At 33.5% G+C, this 15,828-nt stretch overlaps 1 protein-coding gene across 1 annotated transcript; it reads left to right on the plus strand.

Moving 5' to 3' along the window:
• Window positions 1-321: 321 nt before the first annotated feature.
• LOC134253503 (uncharacterized) lies at window positions 322-5,090 on the plus strand. The gene is made up of 5 exons (XM_062736026.1): window positions 322-883; window positions 1,161-1,316; window positions 2,313-2,454; window positions 3,916-4,098; window positions 4,496-5,090. The coding sequence occupies exons 1-5, from the start codon at window positions 348-350 to the stop codon at window positions 4,721-4,723; spliced, it is 1,245 nt and encodes a 414-aa protein (XP_062592010.1). The 5' UTR covers window positions 322-347; the 3' UTR covers window positions 4,724-5,090.
• The last annotated feature ends 10,738 nt before the right edge of the window (window positions 5,091-15,828 follow it).

Below are 15,828 nucleotides of genomic sequence, written 5' to 3' on the forward strand. Positions count from 1 at the left end.
ATGCAGCAAGGTGCATTTCAAGCAAAAATTATGCCTAGAAATATGAATTGAAAAGAGCATTCATTTGGTTTGTTTACACTTTTTTTGCCAAGCGAGAGCTATCCCGAGGTCATGACGTCAGAAGTTTATTAATAACCAGGGAATTCCACATTCAACACCCCTATTTCTGGATGTGAATATTGATCTGACACATTGCTCTATCATGTGGTCAAAGATATTTTGGAAATGAAGATTTTTAAAAAAGTTACAAAGAAAATAAAACACATGTTTTTACTATATAAGTCTATATGTAAGCTAATTGTGGTCCGGGTCCTTATTTGGTCATTTTGGAAGAAGGAGTGATCAGGATGGACGATTCATCTAATTCCTCAGATTCATCTGATTCTTCAAACTCCATTTTATCACCCTGTTCATCTCCTTCATCATCGGAACTAACGTGGAAAAGGGGAAGATCATCCTCAAGCTCACAGACTTACGAGAGTGACGACAGTTGCACCTCCCTAGTGAAATGTCCTAGGTTTTGTGAAGACCATGTTTCAGAATGGGATATTAGTAAATTAGAATCTTTTGGAATCATATATGACGACAAAGCAACAGAATTAGCCGATTTATATGAATCAGCCCTGAAAGACTTGTACTTGGTACTTGGTATCAAACATCTTGCTGAGCTGTGGACTAAACTCCTTAAGATAAAGGAAATTCTGGTGGAATCAACCAAAAAGTGCATGCAGAGCTTAGATGTAGATGAAGAATTTTCTGATATTGATTCATTGAGTCCATTTGCTGTTGTAAAAGAAACCGAAAAATGTCTACAAGCAATTGCAAAAATTAAAGATGAAATGGCGGCAAATGGATCTACTTCATCATTCGATAATCTCTCCTGGTATGAATATAATCTCAGTGAGATGGGGTTAGAGACTAAAATTTTGGTCTGACATCTGACCAAAATTTTAGTCCCTACCCATTTCGCTGAGATTAATATGAAACATGATTTCATTACAGTCTTTCATTTTCACTTGGGAGGTGAAGAAATATATTGTTTATCACTGTAATGCAGTAAGTGGCAAGGCATGTATGTTAACTTCACTTTGTGCTGAATAAATAAACAATTACAGATAAACATGACTTAATCTATGTAAAAGGATTTTTTATTTTTATAGGCACCTTTTTAGCTTTTGGCACACGGCTATTTTGGAGTATGTTGAGTATTACTCTGACCTAATTAGAGAATGGAGTTCCCATGGGAAACTTGGAGTGGAGGGGGAATTCTGTCAGCTTCTGGTCTTCTTCAGCAGGCTATTCCTATTGAACTCAATGTGAGTGTGTGTTATGCTTGTAACATTTAAAGTTTTAAATTGGTGTTGGCAACGTGTACCTGGTTAACGTGTTATTTTGACTGTCGAAGGATGCAAATATTGGTTAGTTAAACAGGTAAATAGTTACTCACATAAAAATACAGTAAAACTTGATCATAATGAAGTCACTGGGACCCATGAAATTACTTCGCTATATCCGTAATTCATTATATCCGTATTAAGGATAACTTCACCATACAGTATCTATGAATGCAATATACGTGTTCGTACTAAATGAGTTTTGCTTTACATCTCATATAGTAAATAACTAAAAAATAAAATGTTCATTTGCATACCTGTCAACCAAATGTGATGCTGTGGAGTTCATGATTCAAATTCAGAATTGAAATGTTAGGTCATAGCGCACAACAACATTTTTCAAGGTTGGAATAACAAAATGGTCCCCAATTTTTAGGCATCAATGCAAACACATGCATGTAGGTATATGTTACATTTTATTGCAGACTTAATAGAGTGGGGCCACAATAGAAAACCAAAGTACAATATTGAAATTATATATAGGAAAAATATTTTTCTCAAGAACCATTGGGCCAGAAAAGCTGAAAATTATATGGAATCTTTCGAGGTACTATAGATTCTAAGTTGTTTTAATTATGAACCCTGGGTGGTAGGATGTGACAATGGTAGGTATTATAACCGAGTATCTCTGGTGAAGAACAGTGGGGCCATAGTAACTCAAGTGAACATCATTGTCCATGGACCTCTTGTCTTAACCATTTCATGTCCAATTAGTTTAATTTTGATGATTTTATCACAAGAGTAAATATAAAGCAAATACATGTAATGTGATTGTCACTATATACTCTGAATCTAAAATCATATTTATATACAAGTATTTTATGACGCATGAATTTAGATTTTTACTTCTTATCTATCAAAACCCTAAAAGAAATAATTATTATTGAAATGAAATAATAATGAATTTAAATGTCGCAGGAGTGGAGATGCTTCACCAGAAGTGAGAATGACTCTTGATGGAGTAGATACAACCAGTGTACCAGATCTAAGATACAAGTTACAGGGAGAGTGTACACATTTTAAAACTAATCCATCTCTGATGACAGTCACAGTTGGAGAGGTTAGTGGGAAATCTCTTAGTGGTATCTGTCACTGATAATAATTTTGAGTTATATTGTATACTGTAAATGTATTATGGTTAGCAGTCCTGTAATAAAACTTTATAGTTTCCCACATGGGGCAGTGCTTAGAGTGTCTGGTCTAGGTCATTGAGTACGGAGCTGATAATTAGGTACCGGGTTCAAATCCACTGTGGGAGGTGGAAACAGGTCCTCCGGGTGAGACCGTATAAATGTCCAGTGTGGCTGTAGACACTGGCATAAGAAAGAATTCCTTCATTGCTCGATAGCCCAGAGTGCCAAACAAATGGATAAATTTGCAGCCCTGAGCCCTCCACCAGCAAGTGGTGTCATCTCCATGAGTGAAAAATTCTTGAGAAGAACAATAAACAATAGACAAACAAACAACATTATACATATATTACATGGCTTCGAGGGCAGCATACCAGAATATTTGCCCCAAGGTGACAGGAAAGCCCTGGAGTGTTATGTCGCCTGATGCCGCAGGCAGAGGCTGTCACCGAGGGGCAAATATTCTGGTATTGCTGCCCGAGAATTAAGTCATGTAATATGTTATATAACATTTTTAAGCATTGAACCCAAATTGATCATCGTACATATTTATTGAAAGCTATGTACGTACATATATATGTACGTTGAGTATAATTCCGAAATATCTCGTCCGGTTTCATGGCAGAATGTTTTCAGTCTGCTGGTCACACTTGCGTTGATAACCTTTATTGTATTTAAAGAATTTTTCTCCTCGATTAAATGTTATCTAATTAATATTCCTCTGAATTCAAATAAACAAATTGCAGACGTTGTCTCGACTTTTTAACTTTTGCGGAACTGTTTACGTTTGCTTAGCAACTGCCTCTGTGAATTTCGTACCCGACGTAATTAATATGCAGAATGATTGCACACGAGGGAACATAACTGTGTTCGGAAGGGCAACATAACTGTTTCCGGTGGAACATAACTGTATCCGCTGTGATTCGGCAGTTTCTCAGGGCATACGGATAAAAATATTATATTTGTGATATAATGGGGAAACTTCTTCAAAAATGTTATATTTTAATATATTGTGTAAATTTATATTGACAGAGTTGCAGTCAGTATATCCAGTTAACAAATAGTGACAATAGCCAGTTAATTTTCTATTAGCAAAGAACGGAGATTAAAAAAGGGGTTAATTTTATGAAATTATTTATCAAGTTTCTATGCCTACATTTGATTTGATGTCAAAACTTGCAATTGGTTCAAGATTAAAAACATCATGGGAATAAGTCTGTAAATGTGAAACTAAGAATTTATTTTCAAGTGCAGGTTTTTGTATAATATGACTGTCTTCCTTTATTTTTATTACAAATACGTTACTATAGAACTACAGTGCCATCATAGACTTCTAATGAATAATCAAATCTGTAGATTTTAAATTAATCATATTAAAAATGTAATTTCAGGTGAAGAAGTGGACTCTTGCACAGGATGAAAAGACTACCACAGGTTTCAATATCAGAAACATGAAGTTTACAGGCCAGTCTGTAGAGAGCTTGTTAGGAAGGCACGGGGGAGAGCTTCTCCTGGAATGGAAAAAGTCCGCTTTACAAGATACAAATTTAGGAATCATTTGTGTTAAGAACATGGTTAGTTATTGTATTGATTTTATCACTGGAGGGGCTTAGTGTTCTTAATTGATTGACGCTTGTCAGTCTGACACTCGTCCCTCTTTTATCAACTTCTGAACTTTCCATTTTGTTCATTTAATTCAACATGTTAAAAGGGTCATTTCCTCTTAAAAGGGGGGATAACTAAGAATATAGGATGGATGTCCTTCAAGCATATATTAAAGAATCACAAACTGGGACAGAAAAACCTAAACAACAGCAAAAGCTTGAAAAGTCATGTTACTGGAAAAGCTGTTTTAAAAAAAACTTCGATCATGCCAATGTATGAGACATACCAGAATCAGTTCATATCAAAAAAAATATTTTTCTCATTTCTTGTATAAGATATATAATATGGTTATATTCAACATTGCAGATCATTTTCACATGTTTGAAGTTGGACAGGGAGCATCTATCAAACTTAGCACATGGTCATCCCATGGAAGATGAGAAAAGTATCATCCGCTACTCAAGACCTTACAACATTTTAGTCAGAAAAGATCGAGAAGAAATTATGGATACAATGTTTCATCTTGGATTGCTCTGTAGAATTAAAAGTTTACACTTTCTTCAGGATAAGGCATTTTTGCATTGTTTTTTATAAAAACCTTGAATACAGATCAAACATTGTCAATAAATGCAATAACATGTTAATGAAAGACTTGCTACAGGTATTTCGAGAAGAAAAATGACCAGGACAGGAAAATATAAATGATTGAGTTAAGACACCATTGTCTTCAGAATGGAACTAAATTCCAAAAAAAAAAAAAACTTGAAAAAAAATGAAAGCAAAATACACATTTGTATTAGGTTTTAAAGCGATGAAACCTCAAGATGTGCAGTGCCAAGTCTAATATCTCATAACCATTGTATCATTTTGGTTGTTGAAATGTTGAAATTGAATACATGTACTGTATTCTTTATTAAAAAAATAATGAATAAAAATGAGCAGAAGCACTTGTGTCTTGTTTAGGAAAACTGATCAGACAGAGTCCATGCTAATGAAAGAGGATTCAAGTTTTATGTCTCTCAGTTGATCCTTTGCTTCTGGGCATTATGCTAATGATCTAAGTACATATTTATGAGGCTTTTAAGGCTTATGTTCATGAATCTTTGATAATTGATGCATTTAAGGTCATTGAAAAAACTTCAGTGAAAAGTAAGTAGCAGTGACCTACTTTTGAAATTATCTGGCTATATTTAAAAAATGGGTACTATTTTGCTTAGAATCATCAAACTTTGTCAGGTGGTGCATTTTTGGTCCCCTGCAGACTGAAAAGTAGGTCACCGTGACTTACTTTTCAATTGGTATGGCTATTGAAGGAATGACTCTAATTCTTGGGCAAATTATTCGATTATAACCTGATTTGGGTTAGTTTACGCTTTATAATCTGCGAACCAGGTTATAATCGAATAATTTGCCCAAGAATTACAGTCATTCCTTATAATTTAATTTTAAAATATTCAAACATTTGGGGGTGTAAAATTGTGCTGCTTTTTATGAGTTCAAATTCGCTGCTCATTAATACATCCCTAGTATCGGAAGTGATGTGAAACAAGTGGAGGTAATAACTGATACCGGTACGCAGATCTAGCAGCCATGATGTTTGTTTGCATGAAGTAAAATCAAGCTACTGTTTAAAGTTAAAGGTACATTTATTAAATCTGGAATTTTCCATGAATTCCAAGGACTGGAAACGGGGGGATAGCATGGATACAGATGATTCAGCTGGTTGTCAAGGGGGTGTGTCCCCATACCAAACCAGATTATACAAAATGTTTTGGAAATTTATTATGTCAAGTGTTTTCTGACATACATGTATTTCTAAAAATAAATTTTGAGAATTTAAACCAACAAAATTTTCTGTACTATTTTTCTCTTGTGAATATACGGTAGATACATGTATACTTTTTTCCTGCAGAATCTCTTTTTAGTTTTTACTCTTTAACTCACTAACTATATGTCTTACATGTATATTAAGTATGATGGGGAAAATTTCTGCAGAAAATTTATGACAATCTAAAGACATTTTGAAATCTACTTCTAGAATACAGACACAGATTTATTAACGGACGAGAGAGTGATGACAGATATAATACATCATTTGACAATGGCGTATAAAGCAGCACAACTAGATTAGCAGAGATTTTGCAGTCAAAATAAGAAAGTAGACTTGTTTCGATGTTTGAAAATAAAATGTGCATACTTAACAAATACTTTCAATTTCTTTCAAAGACATTTCGTTGACGGAGACAAAACTTAATTCCTGATATTTGCCGTTATCAATATTTCTCGCCCCATGAATATTCATTGAATTACGCCGGACTACACCTAACTCGTACACCAACCGACTCATATATATGTACTTAGATCTCATATATTTTAATAGCATTTAACACAAAAATTAATTAAAAATCTTATTTCGTTTAAAAGATATTGAAATTTCAAATTTTTCGGGGGGTTTGATTGCCATATCCTTGCACTCTCACAAATTTAATTTTATTCTTAATCCTTAGAAAAAGTGGCAATCTCGTTTTGTATAAATGAAAAATATTAATACTATAATCCAGAAAATTCAGAGTAGACACGTTCGAAAGCAAAACAAACACACAATATATTGTCAGTCCGTGCAGTTGTGGTAAGCAGACTGTGACGATTGAACGCACCCGGTGAATTCTAAATATAAACAGTAACAGAACTCGAGCCCTCCCAAGTCAAAATGAACTGCTTATTTTAGCAGTTTATAAACAGTTATTAGGCAGTCTGGCAATTTTTAGGCAGTTTTTAGGCAGTTCTTAACAGTCTTAGTCTTAGCATTCCTTAAAACTGCTTACAGACTGCTTAAAAACTGCTAAGAATTTGTGTAAGCAGTTCAGTATTGAAGAAACTTAAGCAGTCAAACAAGCAGTTTCTCAAAACTGCTAAAAGTGCAACTAATTCATTTCGATTTCTTATAAGAAGTAATACAACACTTTTTCACTCTTGGTGGTCCTAACTTTCACTAGTCTTCATTACTGCCCATGTGTTACTGTTAATGCTTCCTGATGATAACGTCACAAATAATTGGGGGCCAGGCAGGAGTTCTTATACAGAAAATAAAATTAAATAGAAAAAAATATAGTAAAAATCATACTAGAAATGATGCAATAGTTTGTAATAAATTGAGGCTTCATATTATAAAAAGCATGAGCATATGAGCTTCTAATCTTTATCCCATCAACTTGCAAATCCAGCCGTCTAGTTACATTAACAACCTGCTGTGTCCCCCTTGGTTGCTTGAAACTGTAGGGTTGTATCCAATGAGGAAAGCCAGTCAAGATTTGTGCGCCTTTTCCACATCAGTTCAAAATTACAAATTGTGAAGATGTTTGTGATGGTCTGGGATATTATATATATTTATACCCATACAGTGAAGAAGTAAAATATGCTTTGGAAAATACAATATTATCTGTGATCACCACATTGGACTGGATGTGAACTTAATATTCATATAGTGACAAGTGTATCTGAATTAATTTCCATGAGATGGGAGATCATTATTATAAAAATCTGATCAAACAATGGAATTTGGTGATATTGGAAAATTGTTAAAAGATTTGTTGGCAGTAATTAAAGTATGCTTCAGAAAATATGGTAAGTGTGTGGGCTTGTGATATAATATTAAGGCATACCCTCTTCTCATTTGGATAACTATTAAATTATAAAACGTATAATCTAGTTTGTATATTTCAATTATTAGTACTTAATATAAATTAAAATATTTGCAAATGAATTTATAATTCAGCTATTGATAGAGGGATCGGTAGATTAGTCAAGTCTGTATACGTATCAATTAACCAAGCTCTAAAGATGCCACTGACGTTTATGCAAGAAAATGGACTTAATGAAAGGATTCATTTACAATTCATACCTTAGATCTAAATCTCAATACTAATAAGTCAAATTCCCATATGTGATGTCATTTTTTCAATAAAATACCCTGGAAGCAAAAATTATTTGCATTTTTGTATTCATATATCATGTATATGGGTGGTGTTATGTTCTTATAAGTAGACAAGAATAGTGCTTATAGCATTCTTTTTACCAGTTTTTAAGCAGTTAATAAATTTTCAAATTTATATGTAGGTCACTCAGAGTCATTTCCATATAAGTAGAGCAAACAAAAGAAACACCTTAGCAGTTATTAAGCAGTTTTTAAGCAGTTCTCCTTAACCTTCCTATTGACTGCTAAGATACTGCAAAGGAAACTGCTAAGCAACTGCTAAGTTACTGCTAATGAACTGGCTAAGTACTGCTTAAACTGTGGACTGCTAAGGAAAACTGCCTAAGGAGAGAAGAAGGCTAGTAAACTGTCTAAGAACTGCTAAAGCACTAAACTGTTAAGGTTAAAAAACTGCTAAAGAACTGCCTTCCACTTTGACTTGGGCTGTTTACAAAAACTGTGTACATAACACGAGTGTGCTCGATTTGCTAAACTCTGTACGCATCTCTTAGTTCGGAATGACGATACTTGTAAAGGTGTTTTGCTTTCTAACATTTCTAATCTGAATAAAATTATTTTTCTTGATAAAAGTTTTAATATTTCTCGTTTAAACACATCAAAATTGCCACTTTTCCTAAGGATTAAGAATAAAGTTAAAATTTGTGAAAGTGCAAGGATGTGTCAATCAAACCCGCCAAACAACTTAAAGTTTTAATAACTTTTAAATGAAATAAGATTTTTAATTAATTTTTGTGTGAAATGCTATTAAAATGCTAGAAAAAATGAGAAAATATTAACTTCAAATCTGTGTCCAAGTACCTTTAAGCTTGCAACATTTTGTCAAATTATAAGAAACACAATTCTTTATAATTCGATTAAATAATTAATCTATTTATTTATTAATTTATTTTCTCAATTTACAACAATCTCTGATTTCAGATATTGTACTTAAAACAATCCATTTCTATCAACTGAAACCAGAAGTAGAAGCTATGATACTTTAACCTTTGATCTAGTAATAGGTTGAAGTCAAAATATTAATCCATGACCTATGATAAATATGATGCCCTGTACTCCCCTTTGCTATACATGTCATGTACACTGTAGTAACAAGCTTATTAAGAGAATCTGTGTCCCTGCCTCAGTAAAATAAGAACAAGTCAGGAGCTGAAAGGGGGGGGGGTCAAGGGTGTACACATTAAGGAGGGGAAGAAGGGCAATAGGGGGTTATGGTTAAACTTAAAAATTGCAAAAACTCACAAGCTTCCTGAGATACATGCATCACCCAAAAATGAAAGTTTTACACATACACACACAGAATGTATGAATTAGTACAATTCTCATGTAAGCTTAAACTTTCAGTAAGTCGAAAAATAAGTCATTCTAGGCGCAACGTTAAATTAGCGTCTGTCAAATAGTGATCAGATTTTCATTGGTTTAAAAAATAAATCACATCAGAAACTTTAAAATGTTGTTGACAAAAATGAGACGACTTAAGCCCCACTTCTGTGCCGTGCGAGAACTTGTAATTGGCTATTTGACACACCAGTTAACATTCGCCTGAATTTTTATCCTACGTATATTTCAACAGTGAGGGAAAACTGTGTAAATCTCAGAGGCTAATTATGAAACATCAAAATATGCCATGCCTTCATAAAAGTCTAAGCTTATTTGGGAATTGTTCTAATGACCATGACCTCTGTACCTCAAAATAAAGACGGGACTTCCTTCAGCAAAGAGCATTTTATTTCAAAAGCTCAAAAGCTTCTTGGAAAGTATTACAGAGTACAGACAGAAATACAGACAGAGCTTAATTAATATTTCCCCACTTTCAGTGAAAATGGAGGACAACAACTTCAAATGTAAATCTCAAATTTCATTAAATTTTGAAAATGTGCACCAAACTTTTCTCTAACTAGAAAACTGACCAGTCAGCAAGGGCCCCGCCATGGGGTAGAATTAAAAGGGTGCAGCTTACAGAATGATTAATAAATGTACGAAGAATAAGCAACAGCAACTGTATTCTTAAAATTTCAAGATAATTCCTGAATATTCAAAAACCTGAAAATAATATCCTTGTATTTACATTAGGCAGTAAAGAACAACTTAACATTGAATGTACCTGTATATTTAAACAATTATGAAGCTTGTGTTATATAAAATGCCAGCCTTCAATGAATGCAAATATCATGAGGGCTTGACCTTAACTTCTAACAAACAGCAGTTGCAGACAAAGGTTTTCATTAATCTTAAAGTGACAGATAAAGAAAAGCCTACTAAATTTTCTGCAGCAGGTTAGATAATTAATCCCAAGGGATTAATTGTACCTCTCTCATCATTTTCTTCTAAATTTACAAAAAGAACTTTTTCAGTATTAATGATAGAATGGGGTTTTTATACAACTACATTAAAAATTAATAATATTCTTGAATTAATATATAAAAAAAAAGTGAAAAAAGTGAAAAAAAATAAATCAAAAAATCTTCTTTAATCTATTTCTTTTTTTTAGAATTCAATGAAATCATAACTATCAAACAAAAATAAATAATAAAAATTTATATTTAAATCCACATTTCAGCGTGTTCATCATTCCAAATTGATTTAACTTCAAAACAAACTTCATTTGCAGACAGAGGTGGTAATTTATCTCAATGTGACAGATAAAGATAATGCTCTGGATTTTCTTCAGGAGGAAAGCTAATTAATCCCAAGGGACTCCTAGCAGCATCCAGTTTACAATGGGAACATCTTCAGCAGTTATCTCTCTTTGCCATTGCATTCTTATATAAAGTTAAAGAATCTACCCCACCACCCCAGCTCCAAACCATGGGACATAGAGAACCAAACTTAGCATCAAAATATGTATTTCTGCCTACTGAACTACCGTACCAAATTTGTACTTGATTGGGCGACCATAAAAAAAGTTGCCCGTTCATTCTTATGCATAGTAAAGGAATCTACCACACCACCCCAGCTCCAAACCAGAAGACATAGAGATCCAAACTTAGCATCAAAATATGTATTTCTGCCTACTGAACTACCATACCAAATTTGAACTTGATTGGGCAACCATAAAAAAGTTATTGGAAACAAGCAAATTTAAAGAATTGTGGTCCCCCGCTTTCGGTGTTTTTGTGAGTGAGATGTTATTTTTTTTATGACATATTGTGTGTAATATGAACATCCTATCATATGTCATTTATTTAGAAAGTAACATTAAAGTTGATTTTTTTTAAGGATGAATCCCTAATCCTGACCGTTAAAAAGTTATGGGCAAAGTAAAACGTTTTTTAAAAGTAGGTCAACTCCAAGGTCAAGATCAAAGGGTCAAAGTTGTTGATATCCGATTTAAGGTTTTCTCACAAGGATTACATATGTTAAGTTTGAAAGCCTTAGCCCTTACTGTTCAAAAGTTATGGTCAAGGTTAAAGTCTTTTTAAAAGGACGTAAATCTCAAAGGTCAAGGTCAAAAGGTCAAGGTTGTTGGTATCCAATGAAATGTCTTGCCACAAGGAATACATATGTGAAATATATAAAAGTCCTAGTATCTACTGTTTAAAAGTTGTGACCAAGGTTAAAGTTTTTAAAAATTATTTAAAACTCCAAGGTCAAGGTCAAAGGGTAAAATTTATTGGTGTCCAATGAAAGGTCTTCTCACAAGGATTACATATGTGAAGTACGAAAGCCTTAGCCCTCACAGTTCAAAAGTTATGGTCAAGGTTAAAGTTTTTTCATAAGTACGTAAATCTCCAAGGTCAAAGTCAAAAGGTCAAGGTTGTTGTTATCCAATGAAAGGTCTTGCCAAAAACAATACATATGTGAAATATGAAAGTCCTAGTACCTACTATTCAAAAGTTATGGCCAAAGTAAAAGTTTGAAATTTTTGTTTAAAAGTGGGTCAAACACCAAGGTCAAGGTCAAAAGGTCAAATTTGTAGGTACCCAAAGAAAGGTCTTATCACAAAGAATACACATGTGAAATATGAAAGTCATAGCTCCACTAAATCAAAAGTTATGGGCAATGTTAAAGTTTTTGTGACGGACAGACTGAGAGACGGACAGACTGACAGACGAACAGACGAATGAGATTTAATGTCCCCTCGCTTTCGCGAAAGCGGGGGACAAAAAACAGAAAATTTGTGGACGGAAGAGTGACAGACGGACAGACAGACAGCTAGACAGACAGACGGACGGACAGAGTGATTACTATAGGGCACCCGCAAATCCTTGCGGGGCCCTAACTATCTTGACCTTTCAATAAATTTTAAGAGTTCTAACAAAAGCTTTCAATGGTTCAAATCATGTATATTGTATGGTAAAAGATACAAGGATATACCTCCAACAAAACAAATTACACTTGAGATAATTTTACTAAAGAACAGTGAACAATATGTTGACATTTGTGTAACCTAGATAAATAATGTACAGTGTTTGTACTCATTTAGCATCTACAGGAATCTGCAAGATTGTAAGTTTGATTTAAGAAAAGCAAAGTTGAAAATAAAAAAATCAAGTTTAAAAAAATTTATTACTTTAAGACACAGAACAAGTTTTTGTACACCTACAAATAAAATTACTTTTCATATACATTTTATTTCCTTTGAGAATCGTTTTTTCACATAATGGTATGTACATATCTGATTTTTACACCTTTGCAAGACTTCAATCACTTCAATTCCATCTGCTTATATGTTGATGTACATCTGATGTACATTACGCTTGTGGCGGTTCAGGGCACCCAGACTACCAAACACTCCATTGCAGACTTGACATTTTTGAGTGTCGGGCCTCTCGTGTACCTTCCTGTGTATCAGCAAGTAACTTTTCTTAGAGAACACCCTGACACACAGACCACACTCGTGCACAGAACTCCTGTCAGGGGGGCGCGTTAGTGTCCCCGAGTTTTTAATTTCTTTCACAGTGTAGGCTCTTATATGGCCCCACATACTTGAGCTTTGTTTGAAAAGCCTACAACAGATGTGGCAAAGGAAAGACCTTCTCGATTTTTCTCGCGTCTTTTTGTGAGTTTTCATGTGTTTTCTCAATGTTGTTGGTAGTTTGAACATAATTTCACACACAAAACAAAATCTCTTGTGCTTCAAGTCCTGAAATGTTGTTTGATGATGGTCCAACCATTTTTTGTATCTAAATTTCTTCCCGCAGACAGCGCACTTGAAAGATTCAGATTGATTCCCAGGATTCATAGCGTGCTGAGTTTTTTCTTTGAACAGGATTTCCTTTTCTGCATTTTGAGATCTTTTTCCTTGTGAAGAACAAATCGGTGATATTTATCAAAGTCCATGTGACATGCATCAATGAAGTTCTTGGTTGTAATGTAACTGATTATGAATATCAAGCTGATGACAACAAGTGAACTTTTTAATACAAAACTTACAAGAGAAGCCTTTCTTGTCTGCATGATCCTTCATGTGGAGCCTAAGATTTTGGTTTTGACTAAAAGTCTTCCTGCAGATAACGTAGGTCTTTTCTGTGCTAGACACATGACTATTCATATGTGATATCAAGTGAATTGACGTAATGGGTGTCTGTGGACAAATCTGACATCTGTAGATTCTCTGGGCCATCCTACATTTCAACAAAGTTAATTTAAGCTTAGCCCGTTATTCACATTTTTGGCACATAAAACTACCATTTAATTTATCTAATTATTTATCTAATAACAAACATCAACATTCCGCCCTTCAAATATGCCTCTTATGAGATTAAGTCTATAATTATTTTCAGGGTTTATTAATTCATTTGCCGACTTAAACCTATTTTAAATTATTGTTAGAAACAGTACACACAAAGTCTTATAGCAATGATTCATAATTATTTTGTCGAGAAAGTCGCATTTCACTATTTTAATATTTGTTTATTATTTTTTTTTATGTTTTGTATGATTGTAAAGAAAAAAGGATTTATTCATTCAATGTTCGCTAATTAATACGATGTTTTAAGTATCTGATACATAAATGTTAACATGTACATATTAGTAAGAGCTTATGCGGCGTAAACGTACAAAAACATGTGCAGTTGTAGTAGATTCATCTTCTGTTAACATAGTTTACACGAATTACAATGCAGAGCGCTATTATATTAAAAATCATTTAGGTTTCTTCCCAGTTAATTTATTTTTCCTGAACTATATCTTCATGATTATTCTATCATGTTCAATTTTTGAAATTTGTTATAGCCGATTTCTTTGTCCCTTTCTTCTTTGTTCTACACTGCGCTCTATGTTTCCCATAAGAAAAAAAAACATAAAGAAAAAGGCACATATTTGGCTTTTTTTGTTAGATATCAAAAATAGCATTATTTCTCATGTAATTTACAGCTAGTGATTGCATATAAATATGAAAAATATATTCGCAGCTAGGATAAGGCTGTCCGTAAAATAACAAACTGTTCCGACCGTACTAACTTCTCTGAACTACCAAGATATGACGTCATAATAGAATATGACGTCAAGTCACTGCATACTTGAGCTGACATGACGGGGAAAGTGTCATAATTTGTACATGGTATGTAGAATTATTTTGGGGCCTTGTTGTTTATTTCAAGTGTTAGGGTTGTTTTAAAACTCCAATGTGCTGTTATAAAGTTGAACATTTGTAATTTAAATATTCCTATTCCTTTCGCTTTTCCGATATGCACATATTCAAACATTATAGAAAAAATATGTGTGAAACGCTCCCCTTACAATTCCGTAGACAGAGTTAGAATTTAAGGACGCGATTGCACGGCGTCACGTGTTCACGTCATATGGTGAGTAAAAAAAGAATGTTTGCTGTAATTATTTCCGGAATAAGGAGCGTCATATGTTTGCGCTTGACAAAAGGGTTTTTTTTTTTCTAAAGTAGAGAAAGTATAACATATTAAAGATTGTTACGATGCACTGAGAGTGTTGGTGAGCGTTTATCATATTTTTTTAATCTACGTGCATGTTTTACGATTTGACACGTCTATCTATTGTATATCTCTGAACATTGAAATCTATTTCATTAAAAATAAATTTGATTTATATCTTGAGGTTTTTATCTTCATTATAAAATTAGAATTTTATTTAAGATTGTTGTTTATCATAGTATCTACATCTATGTATAGATAATTTCCAATAAGAGATTCAGACGGCGTGATTTACTAGATACATGTATAAATATTGATGAACGAAGGCGAGTTTGATAAACGTGTTACGGCGAAGACCACTTATGCCTAGAAGGCATATATTTTTTAAAAAATATCGCAGAGGATTTTGTTTTCTCCTTTAAGATCTTTAGCATTTTCAGTAGTAACATCGACCGCGTAAACATTCAATCATTGTCGCACATATATTGTAAATGATTGTTGTAAAATGTTTTACGCGTCGTATTGAAACACAACACACTTCTTCTGAAAGAATAGATAGTTTTCGATAGGCCTGAATTTAGCGAAAGTTAACTCCCGTTGGCCGCCACATTGGAGGTCGACTCAGTGATTTTCCCTCTTTGTCTTACCAAGTTTAAGAAAATATAGCAGAAATATTTGGTGGAAAATCTTTATCAAATATTTTTTTTTAAATAAAGGAGGCTTCCAAAAATTTATATACTTCAGAAAAATAATGATTTCTAATTCAAAATAGCAAATATAAAAATCTTTAATTGGTTGAACAATGAAGGAATATGAGCATTTGGACCTCCAGTATGGCGGCCAACGGGAAGTAACTCTTGGTCAATCGAAAACTATCT

Source organism: Saccostrea cucullata, unplaced genomic scaffold, assembly GCF_032062105.1.
Source record: "Saccostrea cucullata isolate Sc308-1 unplaced genomic scaffold, CSIRO_AGI_Scuc_v1 ctg1472, whole genome shotgun sequence".
Taxonomy (NCBI): Eukaryota; Metazoa; Mollusca; class Bivalvia; order Ostreida; family Ostreidae; genus Saccostrea; species Saccostrea cuccullata.